General features: G+C 41.1%; 1 protein-coding gene across 2 annotated transcripts in view; it reads left to right on the top strand.

Moving 5' to 3' along the window:
• The window catches only part of CAPRIN1 (cell cycle associated protein 1), a 117,344-nt gene that overhangs the window by 28,737 nt on the left and 66,345 nt on the right, over positions 1 to 22,262 (top strand). For both annotated transcript variants that reach the window (XM_053720538.1, XM_053720537.1), the window contains exons 4-5: positions 4,700 to 4,786; positions 5,135 to 5,373. In XM_053720538.1, coding sequence (XP_053576513.1) covers positions 4,700 to 4,786; positions 5,135 to 5,373 — 326 coding nt within the window. The remainder of the gene's footprint in view (positions 1 to 4,699; positions 4,787 to 5,134; positions 5,374 to 22,262) is intronic.

The following is a 22,262-nucleotide window of genomic DNA, read 5'->3' as shown; positions in this document are numbered from 1 at the left end:
GATGCTGCTAAATCAGAATCTCCCCTGGATAAGGACCCAGGATAGGATGAAAGCCTTTGAGGTGGCTACTTCCTTTATTTCAAATTTTTCCCTTCAAGTTATCATTCTGGGAGCATAGGTTTCAGGGTTTTCTGTTCCTGCTCACAGTCTTATGGTTAGAGTCTGTTCTACGGATGTATGCTCTAAGTTTAAGCTTTTAGCTATTCCTTCCAAGGGGAAGACCTTGATGGGATCTGGCTTGATGAAAGTTATATCTTTTGGAATTCACTTAACCTGCTGTTGAATTCGATACAGCTTGAAGGACATGCCTCCGATCCGGGACAGGATCTTGTAGAGGGCAGAATTCCGTTTTCACTCAGATTTGGGTTTGAGATGTTCAGGATCCCTGGGCTATAGAAATAGTGTCCCAGGGATACAAACTGGAGTTCAAAAATTTTCCTCCTCGAGGAAGATTTATTCTTTCAAGATTATCTGCAAACCAGATAAAGAGAGGTTGTTCTTACATTGTGTTAGAAACTTTTCCTTCCTGAGAGTGATTTCTCTGTACAGGAACACGGGCAGGGTTTTTATTCAAATCTGTTTGTAGTTCGCAAGAAGGAGGGAATTTTCAGACCTATTTTAGACCTCCAGAGTCTGAACAAGTTTCTCAGAGTTCCATCTTTCAAGATGGAAACTATTCGTACTATTCTTCCATTGATTCAGGAGGGTCAATTTATGACAACAGTGGACTTAAAGGATGCATATCTACATGTCCCTATCCACAGAGATCATCACAAGTTCCTAAGATTTGCCTTTCTGGACAGACACTTTGTTTGTTACTCTTCCTTTCCGGCTGGCCACGGAACCCAGAATTTTCACAAAGGTTCTTGGGTCTCTATCGGCAGTTTTAAGACCGCTGGGTATTGCGGTGGCGCCTTATCTGGACGATATTCTAATCCAGGCTCCCTCTTGTCAACTAGCAAGGTCCCATACCGACATTGTACTATCCTTCCTGAGAACTCACGGGTGGAAGGTGAATCTTGAAAAGAGTTCCTTAATCTCGAAAGCAAGGGTGACTTTCTTGGGCACTGTAATCGATTCTATATCTGAGGATTTTTCTGACCGAGGTCAGGATATCAAAGATTCTAGAAGCCTTTCAAGCCCTTAATTCCAATCCTCGGCCATCAGTGGCCCAGTGCATTGGAAGTAATCGGACTGTTGGTGGCGGCAATGGACATCATCCCGTTTGCTCGGTTTCAGCTCAGACATCTGCAGTTAAACATGCTCAGGCTGTGGAATGGAGATTATGCAGACTTGTTTCCTCGAATAACCCTGGAACAGGAGACAAAGGATTCACTTCAATGGTGGTTGTCTCTGGATCATCTATCCCAGGAAACATGCTTTCGCAGACCATCCTGGGTGATTGTGACAACAGATGCCAGCCTTCTAGGGTGGGAGCTGTCTGACGTCCTCTAAAGGCTCAGGGAGTGTGGACTCTGGCGGAGTCTGTTCTTCCTATAAACATCCTGGAACTGAGAGCGATCTTCAATGCTCTTCTGGCCTGGCCTCAGTTGGCTTCGGTCAAGTTCATCAGATTCCAGACTGACATTACATCAATAGTCGGGAAGGAACGAGGAGTTCCTTCGCGATGACAGAGGTAACCAAGATAATCCGGTGGGCGGAGGCCCATTCTTGCCATCTGTCAGCGATCCACATCCCAGGAGTGGACAACTGAGAGGTGGACTTTCTGAACAGGCTGACTTTTCATCCGGGAGAGTGGGAACTCCATCTGGGAGTATTCTCCAACCTGATTCTCAAATGGGGTCGGCCGGAGTTAGATCTCAAGGCATCTCGTCAGAATGCCAAGCTCCCGAGATACGGGTCAAGGTCCAGGGATCCTCAGGCGGAGCTGATAGATGTTCTAGCAGTTCCTTGGTCCTTCAACCTAGTTTTTTTTTGCTCTTCTTCCTCGGGTCATTGCTCGAATCAATCAGGAGAAGGCATCAGTGATTCTTATTGCTCCTGAGTGGCCTCGCAGGATTTGGTATGCAGACCTGGTGGACATGTCTTTCCTTCCACCTTGGAGACTTCCGTTGAGGAAGGTCCTTCTCATTCAAGGGTCCTTCCTTCACCTATATCTAGTTTTTCTGAAGCTGACTCCTTGGAGATTGAATGGTTAATCCTATCCAAGTGGGGGTTTTCTGATTTGGTCATAGAGACCATGATTCAGACTTGTAAGCCTGTAACTAGAAGGTTTTACCATAAGATATGGCGTAAATGTCTTTATTGGTGTGAATCTAAGGGCTACTCATGGAGTAGAGTTAAAATTCCCAGAATTTTTGTCTTTTCTCCAAGAGGGTATGTCTTGTCCCTCCCGTATCATCTGTGTCCTCTAGCTTGGGTATTGTATCCCATATGTAATGAATATAATCCGTGGACTCATCGTGTCTTTAAGAAGAAAAGGAAATTTATGCTTACCTGATAAATTTGTTTCTTCTTGGACACGAGTCCACGGCTCGCCCTGTTCTTTTAAGACGGGTTGTTATTTTTGTAAACTTCAGACACCTCTACACCTTGGCTTTTCCTTTCTCTTCCTAACTTCGGTTGAATGTCTGGAGTAGGAGGGAAGGGAGGGAGGAGCTATTTATCAGCTCTGCTGTGGTGCTCTTTGCTTCCTCCTGCTGACCAGGAGGTGAATATCCCATAAGTAATGAAGATGATCCGTGGACTCGTCGTGTTTAAGAAGAAACAAATTTATCAGGTAAGCATAAATTTCCTTTTTATTAGCAAAAATGCTTCTGGTAAAAGTTATTACTGCTTTTCTGCGGTACACGCACATATCCTGTGAGGGCACGTGCACCAGTTTTCATAGAGCTAGCAGCGGTGTGTATTTCTTCTGAGGATATTTGTGTCATGCAAGCCACTGCTGACTCCCTGAGAAGGTGTGAAGTTTAATCCTGGTGCACATGCCAACATCTGGAATACTTGTGGGATGTTATGAAGCTATTGACTCTCATCAGCCCGAAGGAAATACAATTTTCAGTAAGTATTAATTGTGGTGTGTGTGTGTGGTTTTTAATCAAGGCACACAGACTGTGGTAAAATACAGTTTCAGCACAGTACAAATATCAAATAAAACATACAATTCCAGTACACCATATTCCATCAGTATGTCGACCTGTAAATCCTCTAACTTACACATGAGGGCACTTTTGGACCCATAAAACCTACTTCAATTGGAGACCACTTGTGGGACTCATATGCAAACCTTTTAATGTTTTTAGCATATAGTTTGGCAATTGTCTATCATAACTATGTAGATTTGTTTTTATGAAAACACTCTTGCTCTACACCTACCTACCTGCAATATATTATATATTTGGACTCTAACGCTACACTTTTGATTGTAGGCTTATTATGTTAGTTATAGTAATATCACTATTTGTACTGTAGGTGTCAAAACTGTTATTAAATGAAGGAAAACCCCTTATCCATTAATGACCAGGCAGAGGTACACGTAACAATGTTTAGCAGGTCTGGTGTGCTAAAATTATACATATATAGCGAGACCACTAGTGAGGATTCCAATGAGAGAGCATTAAAGTATAGGCTATGTACATAATCCATTAATTTCCTCTGACATTCACCCTAGCTAGACCCTATGGGCTCCCACTCTTAAGAATAAAGTATTCTGTTGGGTCAGGTGGAATAATATGGAGGTTAAGTTGTGACTAGTTAAATAAGTAGGACTCTGAATGGTATAAATACCAGATTTGCTTCATAATTTCGAATCTATAACAAGCAAGTAAAGCTGGCCTTCAACAGGAAGTTGCCCCGGCCACAGGCAACAAGAGAAGCAAGTGCATAATAGATCACCCTAGTAGCCCTTCATCATAGGATCAGGGACACAGTAAACCAAATAGCACTATTCTCAATATGGAGATATAAAAATAACTTTGTGTTGTGTAAACCAAGACTAGTAGATTCTCCAGATCTCCAGATGAGAGTGCAGAGGTGTTGAGCTATGTGTCATATAGGAGCGGTCTGCAGTGGAAGTGGCAACACCAAGGGCTGCTATGACATCCAGTTCAACTTTTTCCAAGTAAAGAGTTAAAAGTTCTGCGAGTGCTGCAAGCATGCTTCCTGTTGAAGCTATATTTGGGGTAAAAATGACATAATACCAACTTTAAAAGAATCCCTCTGCCTTCTGTGTCTCAGACAATTTTAGTGTATATGGTTGCTTATAAGGAGAGGGAGGTTTATGACTCACGGTGAACTGTGCTTTTTAACAAAGACCAGTGAGTGCCTGCTTTTCTTGGAGGATTTGGATGTCTTTTAGCAGTGCACCGTGGCATTTTTTGAAGAGTGGTAAGATTATGCTATCCTATTTTGAATATATATATATATATATATATATATATATATATATATATATATATATATATATATATATATATATATATATATATATATATATATATATATATATATATATATATATATATATATATATATATATATATATATATATATATTTTTCTATTCCTTTAAGACTGCAGCTACCCTGGGGCCCCATAGCTGCTTTTTCTGCTTGATAAATGGGGCTCAATGTGTCCAAGTGGGACACTTATTTGATTGTGCTGCATAGCCTATTCTGATGTTGCTTGAGGATAAATTTGCATTAGACACAAATTAACATTTAAATTTCATTTGCTTTCAGGATGCTGTGTCAAAATACCAAGAAGTACTGACCAACATGGAGTTTGCTCGTGACCTGCAGAAGAGTTTAATGGCTCTTAGTCAAGATGTAAGCATGCCCCTTCCTTTACATCTGCACATCATAGTACTATCATCATGAGACAAAGGACACTGGCATGTGCCCACTAGCTGATCTTGTGCACAGAACACCTATTCACAAACGCTGATGTTGTCACAAGGATTGCTGAGCTATAGGTCCTCATTTGACAGTATAACTCTGTAAGCCTTAATATCCTTCACATAGACTCGTCTGTATGCTACCCAGCTATTCTAAAGTAAATTTGCTGGGAGGGAACTAATCTCTAGAATTACTCAGTACTTTGGAGTGGGCTTTTGATTGGTTCCTGGGGTAAGGTTTGACTTGGCTATTAAACAACGAGTGTTCTTGTAACTTTAGATCCAGAAATCCATAAAGAAAGCTGCACGGCGCGAGCAACTCATGCGAGAGGAAGCGGAACAGAAGCGCTTGAAGACTGTGCTAGAGCTGCAGTTTGTCCTCGACAAACTTGGTGATGAGGAGGTGCGCAATGACCTGAAACAGGGTGTGAACGGGAGCCCACTAATGTCTGAGGAGGAGCTGGCTGTGCTTGATGAGTTCTACAAGCTGGTGGAGCCTGACCGGGATCCTTCTGTGAGGTACGCAAGCTCAGACATTACAGAAGCCACGTAGTAGGCTGGCTCGTTTACATACCTGCATCTGCTACGCTCAGGGTCATGGATAGACTCTAACTTGATAACAAGGAATGCATTTAGTTGCACATTTACTGGGGCTCAGGTGCTGGTTTGTAACATTACTAAGGATTTGAATCGTGACCCTCAGACTTGGGATAAAGATAATACGTTGTTGTTGTTTTTAAAGTGATTGTAAAGTTATGCACTTTAAGGCAGTGATTTTCAACCTTTTTTTTGCCGTTGCACACTTTTTTTACATTAAAAAATCCTGCGGCACACCACCATCCTAAAATTTTACAAAATATATATACACACACTGTACTGTGCTGCCATGCCTCCTACAAACTAAGTGTTGCGTGCTGCTGCGTGTAGAGCCAGCACTAGGCACGTGTTGTGGTGGGTGGGGGTTCCTTCCAAGTGTCAATACGGGTCGGGGAGGCGAGCTGCCGCTGCGCAGTTACCCTCAGTCATCATCTCACTCAAAATAAAAAAATGGCCCAGAATAAAAACAAGCAAAATTTAAAAAAATATGTCACACTGTTGTCAGTCTGCCGCGGCACACCTGTGGATCTCTCATGGCACACTAGTGTGCCGTGGCACACTGGTTGAAAAACACTGCTTTAAGGCATACTGTATAAAATTAATCTTAAACAGTTGCATTTTCATTCATTAATTTTTTTTTTATTTTTTTAAATAATTACCATTTAGTTATGGCAAACATCCCGCCGTTCCTCTGCCCGCATCTCATACTGTAATTAGATGATTGACAAATCTGACTTCATCCAATCGTTGCGTGCCCCCTTTGGCATCCAGCTCGTGGGGCATGCAGTGATTGGATGAAGCTGGATTTATCATCGATACAGTATGAGATGTGGGCGGAGGAATGGCGGGATATCTTTATTACTTAAAATCTGATTAATGTATCATACTTATATTGCCTGAATCTGTTTGGATATATAGGTGTCCGGAATCTGAATCACTAAGTACCGAAGAGGACTTATTTTTATTTATATTGATATTTATTTTTCCCAAGTGAGATCCATTTTTTTTTTTTTTTTTTTTTTCTCTCTCTCTCTCTCTTGGATTTTTTAATATGGTATTCCTTTAGTCCTGTGTATTTTTGTTTTTACTTTGGGAGACGTTCCATTAACATAATCCTATTTCTCCAACATAGGTGTGTCCGGTCCACGGCGTCATCCTTACTTGTGGGGATATTCTCTTCCCCAACAGGAAATGGCAAAGAGCCCAGCAAAGCTGGTCACATGATCCCTCCTAGGCTCCGCCTTCCCCAGTCATTCTCTTTGCCGTTGCACAGGCAACATCTCCACGGAGATGGCTCAGAGTTTTTTGGTGTTTAAATGTAGTTTTTATTCTTCAATCAAGAGTTTGTTATTTTAAAATAGTGCTGGTATGTACTATTTACTCTGAAACAGAAAAGAGATGAAGATTTCTGTTTGTAAGAGGAAAATGATTTTAGCAACCGTTACTAAAATCGATGGCTGTTTCCACACAGGACTGTTGAGAGGAATTAACTTCAGTTGGGGGAAACAGTGAGCAGACTTTGGCTGCTTGAGGTATGACACATTTCTAACAAGACTTGGTAATGCTGGAAGCTGTCATTTTCCCTATGGGATCCGGTAAGCCATTTTCTTAATTTTCAATATAAGAATAAAAGGGCTTCACAAGGGCTTTAAAGACTGGTAGACATTTTTCTGGGCCAAAACGATTACTATATAAGCATTTTTAATGGTTTATAACTTTGGAGAGTTATTTTAATCTTGGCAATTTTGTTAAAAAAACGGACAGGCACTGTATTGGACACCTTTTTCACTGGGGGCCTTTTCTAGTCATAGGCAGAGCCTCATTTTCGCGCCACTAATGCGCAGTTGTTTTTGAGAAGCAAGGCATGCAGATGCATGTGTGAGGAGCTCAGATCCACTGAAAAAGCTTATTGAAGGCGTCATTTGGTATCGTATTCCCCTCTGGGCTTGGTTGGGTCTCAGCAAAGCACATACCAGGGACTGTATAGGGGTTAAATGTAAAAACGGCTCACGTTCCGTTATTTTAAGAGTTAAAGCTTTCAAATTTGGTGTGCAATACTTTTAAGGCTTTATGACACTGTGGTGAAATTTTGGTGAATTTTGAACATTTCCTTCATACTTTTGCGTATATTCAGTAAAAAAGTGTGTTCAGTTTAAAATTTAAAGAGACAGTAACGGTTTTATTTTAAAACGTTTTTTGTGCTTTGTTATCAAGTTTATGCCTATTAACATGTCTGAACTATCAGATAGACGATGTTCTGTATGTTCGAAAGCCAAGGTTCCTATCCATTTAAATATATGTGATGAATGTGACAAACAAAGTAGGGACAATGATGCCACTGATAATAATGTTGCCCAAAATGATTCCTTAAGTGAGGGGAGTAAGCATGGTACTGCATCATCCCCTTCTATGTCTACACCAGTCTTGCCCACTCAGGAGGCCCCTAGTGCATCTAGTGCGCCAATCCTCCTTACTATGCAACAATTAACGGCTGTAATGGATAATTCTATTAAAAACATTTTAGCCAAAATGCCCACTTATCAGCGAAAGCGCGACTGCTCTGTTTTAGATACTGAAGAGCATGAGGACGCTGATGATAATGGTTCTGACATGCCCTTACACCAGTCTGAAGGGGCTAGGGAGGTTTTGTCTGAGGGAGAAATTTCAGATTCAGGAAAAATTTCTCAAGAAGCTGAACCTGACGTTATTACATTTAAATTTAAATTGGAACATCTCCGCGCTCTGCTTAAGGAGGTGTTATCTACTCTGGATGATTGTGACAATTTGGTCATTCCAGAGAAATTATGGAAGATGGACAGGTTCCTAGAGGTCCCGGTGCCCCCCGAAGCTTTTCCTATACCCAAGCGGGTGGCGGACATTGTAAATAAGGAATGGGAAAGGCCCGGCATACCTTTTTGTCCCTCCCCCTATATTTAAGAAATTATTTCCTATGGTCGATCCCAGGAAGGACTTATGGCAGACAGTCCCCAAGGTCGAGGGGGCGGTTTCTACTCTAAACAAACGCACCACTATCCCTATAGAAGATAGTTGTGCTTTTAAAGATCCTATGGATAAAAAATTAGAGGGTTTGCTTAAAAAGATGTTTGTTCAGCAAGGTTACCTTCTACAACCAATTTCATGCATTGTTCCTGTCACTACAGCAGCGTGTTTCTGGTTCGAGGAACTAGAAAAGTTGCTCAATCAAGCATCCTCTTATGAGGAGGTTATGGACAGAGTTCAAGCACTTAAGTTGGCTAACTCTTTTACCTTAGACGCCACTTTGCAATTAGTTAGATTAGCGGCGAAAAATTCAGGTTTTGCTATTGTGGCGCGCAGAGCGCTTTGGCTGAAGTCTTGGTCAGCGGATGTGTCCTCCAAGAACAGATTGCTTAACATCCCTTTCAAGGGGAAAACGCTGTTTGGCCCTGACTTGAAAGAGATTATTTCAGACATCACTGGGGGAAAGGGCCACGCCCTTCCTCAGGATAGGTCTTTTAAGGCTAAAAATAAAACAAATTTTCGTCCCTTTCGCAGAAACTGACCAGCCTCAAATTCTACATCCTCTAAGCAAGAGGGTATTTCTTCTCAAACCAAGCCAGCCTGGAGACCGATGCAAGGCTGGAACAAAGGTAAGCAGGCCAAGAAGCCCGCTACCGCTACCAAGACAGCATGAGATGCTGGCCCCCGATCCGGGACCGGATCTGGTGGGGGGCAGACTCTCTCTCTTCGCTCAGGCTTGGGCAAGAGATGTTCAGGATCCTTGGGCGCTAGAAATAGTTTCTCAAGGTTATCTCCTGGAATTCAAGGAACTACCCCCAAGGGGAAGGTTCCACAGGTCTCAATTGTCTTCAGACCAAATGAAAAGACAGGCATTCTTACATTGTGTAGAAGACCTGTTAAAGATGGGAGTGATTCATCCTGTTCCATTAGGAGAACAAGGGATGGGGTTTTACTCCAATCTGTTCATAGTTCCCAAAAAAGAGGGAACATTCAGGCCAATTTTGGATCTCAAGATCCTAAACAAATTTCTCAAGGTCCCATCGTTCAAGATGGAAACCATTCGGACAATTCTTCCTACCATCCAGGAAGGTCAATTCATGACCACGGTGGATTTAAAGGATGCGTATCTACATATTCCTATCCACAAGGAACATCATTGGTTCCTAAGATTCGCCTTTCTGGACAAGCATTACCAGTTTGTGGCACTTCCATTCGGACTAGCCACTGCTCCAAGAATTTTCACAAAGGTACTAGGGTCCCTTCTAGCGGTGCTAAGGCCAAGGGGCATTGCAGTAGTACCCTACTTGGACGACATACTGATTCAAGCGTCGTCTCTACCTCAAGCAAAGGCTCATACGGACATTGTCCTAGCCTTTCTCAGATCTCACGGGTGGAAAGTGAACGTAGAAAAAAGTTCTCTATTCCCGTCAACAAGAGTTCCCTTCTTGGGAACAATAATAGACTCCTTGGAAATGAAGATTTTTCTGACAGAAGCCAGAAAATCAAAACTTCTAAGCTCTTGTCAAGTTCTTCATTCTGTTCTTCTTCCTTCCATAGCGCAGTGCATGGAAGTAATAGGTTTGATGGTTGCGGCAATGGACATAGTTCCTTTTGCGCGAATTCATCTAAGACCATTACAACTGTGCATGCTCAGACAGTGGAATGGGGATTATACAGATTTGTCCCCGACGATCCAAGTAGATCAGAGGACCAGAGATTCACTCCGTTGGTGGCTGACCCTGGACAACCTGTCCCAAGGGATGAGCTTCAGAAGACCAGAGTGGGTCATTGTAACGACCGACGCCAGCCTGGTGGGCTGGGGCGCGGTCTGGAAACACCTGAAAGCTCAGGGTCTATGGTCTCTGGAAGAATCTCTTCTCCCGATAAACATTCTGGAACTGAGAGCGATATTCAATGCTCTCAAGGCATGGCCTCAACTAGCAAAGGCCAAATTCATAAGGTTTCAATCAGACAACATGACGACTGTTGCATATATCAACCATCAGGGGGGAACAAGGAGTTCCCTGGCGATGGAAGAAGTGACCAAAGTAATTCAATGGGCGGAGCTTCACTCCTGCCACTTGTCTGCAATCCACATACCAGGAGTGGAAAATTGGGAAGCGGATTTTCTGAGTCGTCAGACATTTCATCCGGGGGAGTGGGAACTCCATCCGGAAATCTTTGCCCAAATAACTCAATTATGGGGCTTTCCAGACATGGATCTGAAGGAGTCTCGTCAGAACTTCAAGGTTCCTTGCTACGGGTCCAGATCCAGGGATCCCAAGGCGACTCTAGTAGATGCACTAGTAGCGCCCTGGACCTTCAACCTAGCTTATGTGTTCCCACCGTTTCCTCTCATTCCCAGGCTGGTAGCCAGGATCAATCAGGAGAGGGCTTCGGTGATCTTGATAGCTCCTGCGTGGCCACGCAGAACTTGGTATGCAGACCTGGTGAATATGTCATCGGCTCCACCATGGAAGCTACCGTTGAGACGGGACCTTCTTGTTCAAGGTCCGTTCGAACATCCGAATCTGGCATCACTCCATCTGACTGCTTGGAGATTGAACGCTTGATTTTATCAAAGCGTGGGTTCTCAGATTCTGTCATTGATACTCTTATTCAGGCCAGAAAGCCTGTGACTAGAAAAATTTACCATAAAATATGGAAAAAATATATCTGTTGGTGCGAATCAAAAGGATTCCCATGGAACAGGGTAAAAATTCCTAAGATTCTATCCTTTCTACAAGAGGGTTTGGAGAAAGGATTATCTGCAAGTTCTTTGAAGGGACATATTTCTGCTTTATCTGTTTTACTTCACAAGAAGCTGGCGGCTGTGCCAGATGTTCAGGCTTTTGTTCAGGCTCTGGTTAGGATCAAGCCTGTCTACAAACCTTTGACTCCTCCTTCGAGCCTCAATTTAGTTCTTTCAGTTCTTCAAGGGGTTCCGTTTGAACCCTTACATTCCGTAGATATCAAGTTATTATCTTGGAAAGTTTTGTTTTTGGTTGCAATTTTTTCTGCTAGAAGAGTCTCAGAATTATCTGCTCTGCAGTGTTCTCCTCCTTATCTGGTGTTCCATGCAGATAAGGTGGTTTTGCGTACTAAACCTGGTTTTCTTCCGAAAGTTGTTTCTAACAAAAATATTAACCAGGAGATAGTTGTGCCTTCTTTGTGTCCGAATCCAGTTTCAAAGAAGGAACGTTTGTTGCACAATTTGGATGTAGTTCGTGCTCTAAAGTTCTATTTAGAGGCTACAAAGGATTTCAGACAAACATCTTCCTTGTTTGTTGTTTATTCTGGTAAAAGGAGAGGTCAAAAAGCAACTTCTACCTCTCTCTCTTTTTGGCTTAAAAGCATCATCAGATTGGCTTATGAGACTGCCGGACGGCAGCCTCCTGAAAGAATCACAGCTCATTCCACTAGGGCTGTGGCTTCCACATGGGCCTTCAAGAACGAGGCTTCTGTTGATCAGATATGTAAGGCAGCGACTTGGTCTTCACTGCACACTTTTACCAAATTTTACAAATTTGATACTTTTGCTTCTTCTGAGGCTATTTTTGGGAGAAAGGTTTTGCAAGCCGTGGTGCCTTCCATCTAGGTGACCTGATTTGCTCCCTCCCATCATCCGTGTCCTAAAGCTTTGGTATTGGTTCCCACAAGTAAGGATGACGCCGTGGACCGGACACACCTATGTTGGAGAAAACAGAATTTATGTATACCTGATAAATTACTTTCTCCAACGGTGTGTCCGGTCCACGGCCCGCCCTGGTTTTTTAATCAGGTCTGATGATTTATTTTCTCTTACAGTCACCACGGTATCATATGATTTCTCCTATGCAAATATTCCTCCTTTACGTCGGTCGAATGACTGGGGAAGGCGGAGCCTAGGAGGGATCATGTGACCAGCTTTGCTGGGCTCTTTGCCATTTCCTGTTGGGGAAGAGAATATCCCCACAAGTAAGGATGACGCCGTGGACCGGACACACCGTTGGAGAAAGTAATTTATCAGGTAAACATAAATTATGTTTTTTTATGTATTATCTAGCAATACATTTGAGTATTCAAGCCTAATATAGTTGATTTATTCAATTTTATTTATTTTTTTGGGGGGTACTTCTAACTTTAAGTGCACCATCCTTTTGAGTATTTCAGTATTTGTATTTCTTTTTCAAGATACGATGAGTCCACGGATTTCATCCTTGTGGGATTACACCTACTGGTCAGCAGGAGGAGGCAAATAGCACCACAGCAGAGCTGTATAAATAGCTCCTCCCTCCCAACCCAGTCATTCTCTTTGCCTGTGATAGGAAGAGGCAAAGTGAGGTGTTAGTTATAGATTCTTCAATCAAGAGTTTATTATTTTTAAGAGTGGTGCCACAGTGTACTACTTTGTTCTGGGGTGTAGTCTAGACCAGATCAGTCTCTTCAGTAAAAAGAGAAGCATTTGGTGGCTTTAAAGCAATGGGAACTTGTGGGACATTATTCTCACTGTGCCTCCCATACATGTTTTGCTGCCCTACCTGCAAAAGTCTGAGGGAAGAGAGAGACTCAGTACTTTTTGTTATTTCCACAGGCCAATATGAGGAGATCTTGAGGGCCTCGCAAGCCGGGTGGACTGACTTAAAGTCTGGATTCTTTTTCTCAGTAATTATTGTGACCTTGTATCAATAGTTTATATGTTTTAAGTTATTGATTGATTGGACTCAAATATAATTACTTTGAAGATTTCATTTATCCTTTCAACTCTGAATCTTCCCTGTTATTTTTCATGTAACATTTCATAAATACATTACAAATCATATTTATCAAAGGCAACATTATGTGCTAATATTTAGGATTTGATAATATATTTATCTTTTGGATGATAATTGGGTATGCATTTGATATTAAAATGCAATCGAGTTCTGTTAGACACATGACCGTGGATTGATTTCTGAAAATTACAAATTTGAATAATATGTTAGTGTGTAATATTCTGGGCAGGGCTATCAGGTAAGTGCTGAATTTTGTTTTCTGGAGTAAGGACACAGAAATATTTGGAGATATATATAGATATATATCTATATTATAATTTTTATGGATAACTGTATCCCTAAGAGAGGGTAAGTTATTGGGCTCTGTTGTTTTTTTATACTTTAGCCATGCTCCCTTCAGTTTGTATTACTAAAGATGGCAGCCGACAGGGCGGTTTAGTCTTTTTACAGCATGATCGGGTTATACATGTTTGGTTCATGTCTTTGCTCCTACCGATTGGCAATACTACAGTTAACAGCCATAAGGGAGGTTTATATTTGTTCAGCATGATAGGGTGTGACATACATGCTGCGTGTTCCAGCTCCCAACAGCGTACATTCTAAATTAACGGCTGACAGGGAGGTTTGTTTCCCTTCATTATGGAGGTGTTAGGTTTGAATGGTACATGTCCCTGCTCACAATGGCTTCCGGTCCTAAGATCGCAACCGATTGAAAGGGTTGTTTTTATTCAGTATGACAATGTAGAATGCATGAATGTTACATGTCTCTGCTCCCGACGGCTTACAATGCTAAAGGTAGCAGCCGACAGGGAGGCTATGCTGATTCAGCTCGAGATTGTGATGCCGGATGCATGTCTCTGCTCCCTTCGGCTTATAATACTAAATTAGCAGCCAACAGGGAGGTTTATTTCTGTTCAGTACTGAGGTGTTTGCATGACTGGTACATGTCCCTGCTCCCAATGGATGATTGGTGCATGTCTTGCTTCCTACGGCTGACAATACTGAGATTAACAGCCGACTGGGAGATTTATACTGTTTCGACATGAAAATGTTATGGTGGGTGCAGGCTTCACTCCCTATTAGGGTGCGCATCTTCACTTGTCTCACGATTCGATTACGATTATCCTGTCAACGATTCGATTCCACGATGCATCACGATTACTGCCCATGATTTTCATGAACTTGTTCTATTATTTATATATATATATATATATATATATATAATTTTACTTATGCAGTAAATACCATAAAGCCATTGTTTCTCTATCCTACCCTCCGACATGCTACCCTACACTCTTCAGTTCTCATTCTTTCTCTGATCAGATGCACTTGTTTGGGGTTTTCTCATTTTCCTACTTGCATATATGTTTGTGCCAATCAGATTCTTTATTGAATCATCAGGACTGAAACAGATTCTGTTATAATAGAAAAATTAGAAGTTTAAATATCATAAGTTCCCTAAAGATGTCAATTCTTGCACATCTGATTATTAAATGGGTGATAAAAGTCAAACTTGAAACATTCAGATCAGTAGGGTTTGTGAAAGGACAATGCACATGCATGCAGCCAGCCACACTCTGCCACTTTGTTGTAAATATAAAGGGAATACTGGCTTTTTACACAGCAAGAGCAAATAAAAATACAGTGTCACATATCACAGCTCTAAAGATCTTAAAAATAATAGTATGTTGTCAAAATCATAATCTAACTGGATACATGGGGAAACACAACCGTTAAATTGCATATGATGTAGCCTGTGAATGTATCTAACTTCTGTGATTCACACAGTGTGGGCTATGGGATAGTCAAACTTCTCTAATGTCTCTGAGGTGAATGAGAGTAGGACTATAGAACACAGACCCCACAATGCACAACAATTGAAGGTTAATGTTTATCACGGGGCCTGTGTTCTATAACCCTGCTCTCTCATTGACCTCAGAGACTTAAATTTTCTGCACCAGTTCATCCACCATCACTGCTGGGACTTGCTGCTGACACCAGCACAACCATCCGTGGGCAAACACCTTAACTGACCGCCAATACCGAGAGGAAGAGCGGTCAATGACAGCTCCAGACACAATCTAACCCGCTATACCTGTCCCAGCCAATAAAAGCAGCGAGATCACAGCAAATGAACGGGCGCAGGGCTTGGTGCGTCGGTAAAATGTGCACGGGTTCAAGTGTCCTCGCGTGATGACGTCACTCCGGAATCGATTATTAAAGGGACAGTATACTGTAAAATAGTTTTTCCCTTAATGTGTTTACAATTGCTTTTTTACCAACTGCAGAGTAAAATATGTATGAAAATTAGCTTTTTAAGGCTTATTTGTGTATATTAAAGCTCTGATTTTGTGTTTTGAAGCCACAACCTAATAAAATGGGTTGAGCTTGTAGGTATAATCCGATCTCATTACTGTATCACATTGTGCAAATATACCTGCTTCTTTATCTTATATCTGTCCTTAAAACAATCACCAGTACTTTGAGAGAACAATGGAAAATCAACATTTTATTACCTTATCTCTGCTATATCGCACTGGGAGTGTAATTTCTTCTGCTGGCTGTGTTTACAAAGCAATTCTATAGCTGGTACGCGCGGCCACAAACTTTCAGAATAGGTGGGGATACCACATGCTAAATCAACAATTTCAAATGCCAATATAAGGGTAAAGGAGCTACTTGTAAACAATTTAATACACTCCAGCAGGTAAAGTGGATCATTGGGAACAAATTAAAGGGGAGAAAATTTTTGAGTAAACTGTCCCTTTAACTTCAGTGCATCGATGCAGAATCGTTTTAAGTCTGCATCGTGCTGCATCGGACTAACGATTATTTTTGACACCCCTACTCCCTATAGGTTATGATACTAATTTTAGCAGCCGACGGGGATTTCTTTCATGTTATTAGCAAGAGTCCATGAGCTAGTGACGTATGGGATATACATTCCTACCAGGAGGGGCAAAGTTTCCCAAACCTCAAAATGCCTATAAATACACCCCTCACCACACCCACAATTCAGTTTTACAAACTTTGCCTCCGATGGAGGTGGTGAAGTAAGTTTGTGCTAGATTCTACGTTGATATGCGCTCCGCAGCAGGTTGGAGCCCGGTTTTCCTCTCAGCGTGCAGTGAATGTCAGAGGGATGTGAGGAGAGTATTGCCTATTTGAATGCAGTGATCTCCTTCTACGGGGTCTATTTCATAGGTTCTCTGTGATCGGTCGTAGAGATTCATCTCTTACCTCCCTTTTCAGATCGACGATATACTCTTATATATACCATTACCTCTGCTGATTCTCGTTTCAGTACTGGTTTGGCTTTCTACAAACATGTAGATGAGTGTCCTGGGGTAAGTAAATCTTATTTTCTGTGACACTCTAAGCTATGGTTGGGCACTTTGTTTATAAAGTTCTAAATATATGTATTCAAACATTTATTTGCCTTGACTCAGAATGTTCAACTTTCCTTATTTTCAGACAGTCAGTTTCATATTTGGGATAATGCATTTGATTTAATCATTTTTTCTTACCTTCAAAAATTTGACTTTTTTTCCCTGTGGGCTGTTAGGCTCGCGGGGGCTGAAAATGCTTCATTTTATTGCGTCATTTTTTGGCGCGGACTTTTTTGGCGCAAAAATTCTTTTCCGTTTACGGCGTCATACGTGTCGCCGGAAGTTGCGTCATTTTTTGACGTTATTTTGCGCCAAAAATGTCGGCGTTCCGGATGTGGCGTCATTTTGGCGCCAAAAAGCATTTAGGCGCCAAATAATGTGGGCGTCTTATTGGCGCTAAAAAATATGGGCATCGCTTTTGTCTCCACATTATTTAAGTCTCATTTTTCATTGCTTCTGGTTGCTAGAAGCTTGTTTTTTGGCATTTTTTCCCATTCCTGAAACTGTCATTTAAGGAATTTGATCAATTTTGCTTTATATGTTGTTGTTTTTCTCTTACATATTGCAAGATGTCTCACGTTGCATCTGAGTCAGAAGATACTACAGGAAAATCGCTGTCTAGTGCTGGATCTACCAAAGCTAAGTGTATCTGCTGTAAACTTTTGGTAGCTATTCCTCCAGCTGTTGTTTGTATTGATTGTCATGACAAACTTGTTAAAGCAGATATTTCCTTTAGTAAAGTACCATTGCCTGTTGCAGTTCCTTCAACATCTAAGGTGCAGAATGTTCCTGATAACATAAGAGATTTTGTTTCTGAATCCATAAAGAAGGCTATGTCTGTTATTTCTCCTTCTAGTAAACGTAAAAAATCTTTTAAAACTTCTCTCCCTACAGATGAATTTTTAAATGAACATCATTCTGATAACTCTTCTGGTTCAGAGGATTCTGTCTCAGAGGTTGATGCTGATAAATCTTCATATTTATTTAAAATGGAATTTATTCGTTCTTTACTTAAAGAAGTTCTAATTGCTTTAGAAATAGAGGATTCTGGTCCTCTTGATACTAATTCTAAACGTTTGGATAAGGTATTTAAATCTCCTGTGGTTATTCCAGAAGTTTTTCCTGTTCCTAATGCTATTTCTGCAGTAATTTCCAAAGAATGGGATAAATTGGGTAATTCATTTACTCCTTCTAAACGTTTTAAGCAATTATATCCTGTGCCGTCTGACAGATTAGATTTTTGGGACAAAATCCCTAAAGTTGATGGGGCTATTTCTACCCTTGCTAAACGTACTACTATTCCTACGTCAGATGGTACTTCGTTTAAGGATCCTTTAGATAGGAAAATTGAGTCCTTTCTAAGAAAAGCTTATCTGTGTTCAGGTAATCTTCTTAGACCTGCTATATCTTTGGCTGATGTTGCTGCAGCTTCAACTTTTTGGTTGGAAACCTTAGCGCAACAAGTAACACATCATGATTCTCATGATATTATTCTTCTTCAGCATGCTAATAATTTTATCTGTGATGCCATCTTTGATATTATCAGAGTTGATGTCAGGTTTATGTCTCTAGCTATTTTAGCTAGAAGAGCTTTATGGCTTAAAACTTGGAATGCTGATATGGCTTCTAAATCAACTCTACTTTCCATTTCTTTCCAGGGTAACAAATTATTTGGTTCTCAGTTGGATTCTATTATTTCAACTGTTACTGGTGGGAAAGGAACTTTTTTACCACAGGATAAAAAATCTAAGGGTAAAAACAGAGCTAATAATCGTTTCGTTCCTTTCGTTTCAACAAAGAACAAAAACCTGATCCTTCATCCTCAGGAGCAGTTTCAGTTTAGAAACCATCTCCAATCTGGAATAAATCCAAGCCAGCCAGAAAGGCAAAGCCTGCTTCTAAGTCCACATGAAGGTGCGGCCCTCATTCCAGCTCAGCTGGTAGGGGGCAGGTTACGTTTTTTCAAAGAAATTTGGATCTATTCTGTTCACAATCTTTGGATTCAGAACATTGTTTCAGAAGGGTACAGAATTGGTTTCAAGATGAGACCTCCTGCAAAGAGATTTTTTCTTTCCTGTGTCCCAGTAAATCCAGTAAAAGCTCAAGCATTTCTGAATTGTGTTTCAGATCTAGAGTTGACTGGAGTAATTATGCCAGTTCCAGTTCAGGAACAGGGGATGGGGTTTTATTCAAATCTCTTCATTGTACCAAAGAAGGAGAAATCCTTCAGACCAGTTCTGGATCTAAAAATATTGAATCGTTATGTAAGGATACCAACGTTCAAAATGGTAACTGTAAGGACTATTTTGCCTTTTGTTCAGCAAGGGAATTATATGTCCACAATAGATTTACAGGATGCATATCTGCATATTCCGATTCATCCGGATCATTATCGGTTCCTGAGATTCTCTTTTCTGGACAAGCATTACCAGTTTGTGGCTCTGCCGTTTGGCCTTGCTACAGCTCCAAGAATTTTTACAAAGGTTCTCGGTGCCCTTCTGTCTGTAATCAGAGAACAGGGTATTGTGGTATTTCCTTATTTGGACGATATCTTGGTACTTGCTCAGTCTTTACATTTAGCAGAATTTCATACGAATCGACTTGTGTTGTTTCTTCAAGATCATGGTTGGAGGATCAATTTACCAAAAAGTTCATTGATTCCTCAGACAAGGGTAACCTTTCTGGGTTTCCAAATAGATTCAGTGTCCATGACTCTGTCTTTAACAGACAAGAGGCGTCTAAAACTGATGGCAGCTTGTCGAAACCTTCAGTCACAATCATTTCCTTCGGTAGCCTTATGCATGGAAATTCTAGGTCTTATGACTGCTGCATCGGACGCGATCCCCTTTGCTCGTTTTCACATGCGACCTCTTCAGCTTTGTATGCTGAATCAATGGTGCAAGGATTACACAAAGATATCTCAATAATATCTTTAAAACCGATTGTTTGACACTCTCTAACGTGGTGGACAGATCACCATCGTTTAATTCAGGGGGCTTCTTTTGTGCTTCCGACCTGGACTGTAATTTCAACAGATGCAAGTCTCACAGGTTGGGGAGCTGTGTGGGGATCTCTGACGGCACAAGGAGTTTGGGAATCTCAGGAGGTGAGATTACCGATCAATATTTTGGAACTCCGTGCAATTTTCAGAGCTCTTCAGTTTTGGCCTCTTCTGAAGAGAGAATCGTTCATTTGTTTTCAGACAGACAATGTCACAACTGTGGCATACATCAATCATCAAGGAGGAACTCACAGTCCTCTGGCTATGAAAGAAGTATCTTGAATTTTGGTTTGGGCGGAATCCAGCTCCTGTCTAATCTCTGCGGTTCATATCCCAGGTGTAGACAATTGGGAAGCGGATTATCTCAGTCGCCAAACGTTGCATCCGGGCGAATGGTCTCTTCACCCAGAGGTATTTCTTCAGATTGTTCAAATATGGGAGCTTCCAGAAATAGATCTGATGGCGTCCCATCTAAACAAGAAACTTCCCAGGTATCTGTCCAGATCCCGGGATCCTCAGGCGGAGGCAGTGGATGCATTATCACTTCCTTGGAAGTATCATCCTGCCTATATCTTTCCGCCCCTAGTTCTTCTTCCAAGAGTAATCTCCAAGATTCTGAAGGAATGCTCGTTTGTTCTGCTGGTAGCTCCGGCATGGCCTCACAGGTTTTGGTATGCGGATCTTGTCCGGATGGCCTCTTGCCAACCGTGGACTCTTCCGTTAAGACCAGACCTTCTGTCACAAGGTCCTTTTTTCCATCAGGATCTGAAATCCTTAAATTTAAAGGTATGGAGATTGAACGCTTGATTCTTCGTCAAAGAGGTTTCTCTGACGCTGTGATTAATACTATGTTACAGGCTCGTAAATCTGTATCTAGAGAGATATATTATAGAGTCTGGAAGACTTATATTTCTTGGTGTATTTCTCATCATTTTTCTTGGCATTCTTTCAGAATTCCGAGAATTTTACAGTTTCTTCAGTTCCTTGAAAGGACAAATCTCTGCTCTTTCTGTTCTTTTTCACAGAAAGATTGCTATTCTTCCTGATATTCATTGTTTTGTACAAGCTTTGGTTCGTATAAAACCTGTCATTAAGTCAATTTCTCCTCCTTGGAGTTTGAATTTGGTTCTGGGGGCTCTTCAAGCTCCTCCGTTTGAACCTATGCATTCATTGGACATTAAATTACTTTCTGGGAAAGTTTTGTTCCTTTTGGCCATCTCTTCTGCCAGAAGAGTCTCTGAATTATCTGCTCTTTCTTGTGAGTCTCCTTTTCTGATTTTTCATCAGGATAAGGCGGTGTTGCGAACTTCTTTTGAATTTTTACCTAAAGTTGTGAATTCCAACAACATTAGTAGAGAAATTGTGGTTCCTTCATTATGTCCTAATCCTAAGAATTCTAAGGAGAAATCGTTGCATTCTTTGGATGTTGTTAGAGCTTTGAAATATTATGTTGAAGCTACTAAATCTTTCAGAAAGACTTCTAGTCTATTTGTTATCTTTTACGGTTCTAGAAAAGGCCAGAAAGCTTCTGCCATTTCTTTGGCATCTTGGTTGAAATCTTTAATTCATCTTGCCTATGTTGAGTCGGGTAAAACTCCGCCTCAGAGAATTACAGCTCATTCTACTAGGTCAGTTTCTACTTCCTGGGCGTTTAGGAATGAAGCTTCGGTTGATCAGATTTGCAAAGCAGCAACTTGGTCCTCTTTGCATACTTTTACTAAATTCTACCATTTTGATGTATTTTCTTCTTCTGAAGCAGTTTTTGGTAGAAAAGTACTTCAGGCAGCGGTTTCAGTTTGAATCTTCTGCTTATGTTTTTCATTAAACTTTATTTTGGGTGTGGATTATTTTCAGCAGGAATTGGCTGTCTTTATTTTATCCCTCCCTCTCTAGTGACTCATGTGTGGAAAGATCCACATCTTGGGTAATCATTATCCCATACGTCACTAGCTCATGGACTCTTGCTAATTACATGAAAGAAAACATAATTTATGTAAGAACTTACCTGATAAATTCATTTCTTTCATATTAGCAAGAGTCCATGAGGCCCGCCCTTTTTTTGTGGTGGTTATGATTTTGTATAAAGCACAATTATTCCAATTCCTTATTTTATATGCTTTCGCACTTTTTTATCACCCCACTTCTTGGCTATTCGTTAAACTGAATTGTGGGTGTGGTGAGGGGTGTATTTATAGGCATTTTGAGGTTTGGGAAACTTTGCCCCTCCTGGTAGGAATGTATATCCCATACGTCACTAGCTCATGGACTCTTGCTAATATGAAAGAAATGAATTTATCAGGTAAGTTCTTACATAAATTATGTTTTTTATATTTCAGCATGAATATGTGTTACATAAATGGTATATATCCCTGCTCCTAACGGCTCTCATTACTAAACTAGCAGCCGATGGGGAGAGTTCTTCTCTTTTGACTCCAGTTTGGCAGTCGACAGGGAGATTTTTCGATAATTAATACTGACTGTGTTATCTAACATTTAAGGTTCCAAACGGCTTGTTTCACTTTGGAGCCTACTGGGAGGTTTGTTTATTTACTGTTATATGTCCATGTGGGTTATTAGCTCTCCTGACTGTTTCATTTTCTAATACTTTTTGCCGCCCGGGACACTTAGTGGAATACGCCCACGATGGGCAGGGCTAAGATCCGCGCC

Source organism: Bombina bombina, chromosome 7, assembly GCF_027579735.1.
Source record: "Bombina bombina isolate aBomBom1 chromosome 7, aBomBom1.pri, whole genome shotgun sequence".
NCBI classification, from domain to species: Eukaryota; Metazoa; Chordata; class Amphibia; order Anura; family Bombinatoridae; genus Bombina; species Bombina bombina.
The sequence above is the reverse complement of the archived record's forward strand: the minus strand, read 5'-3'. Positions and strand labels throughout refer to the sequence as shown.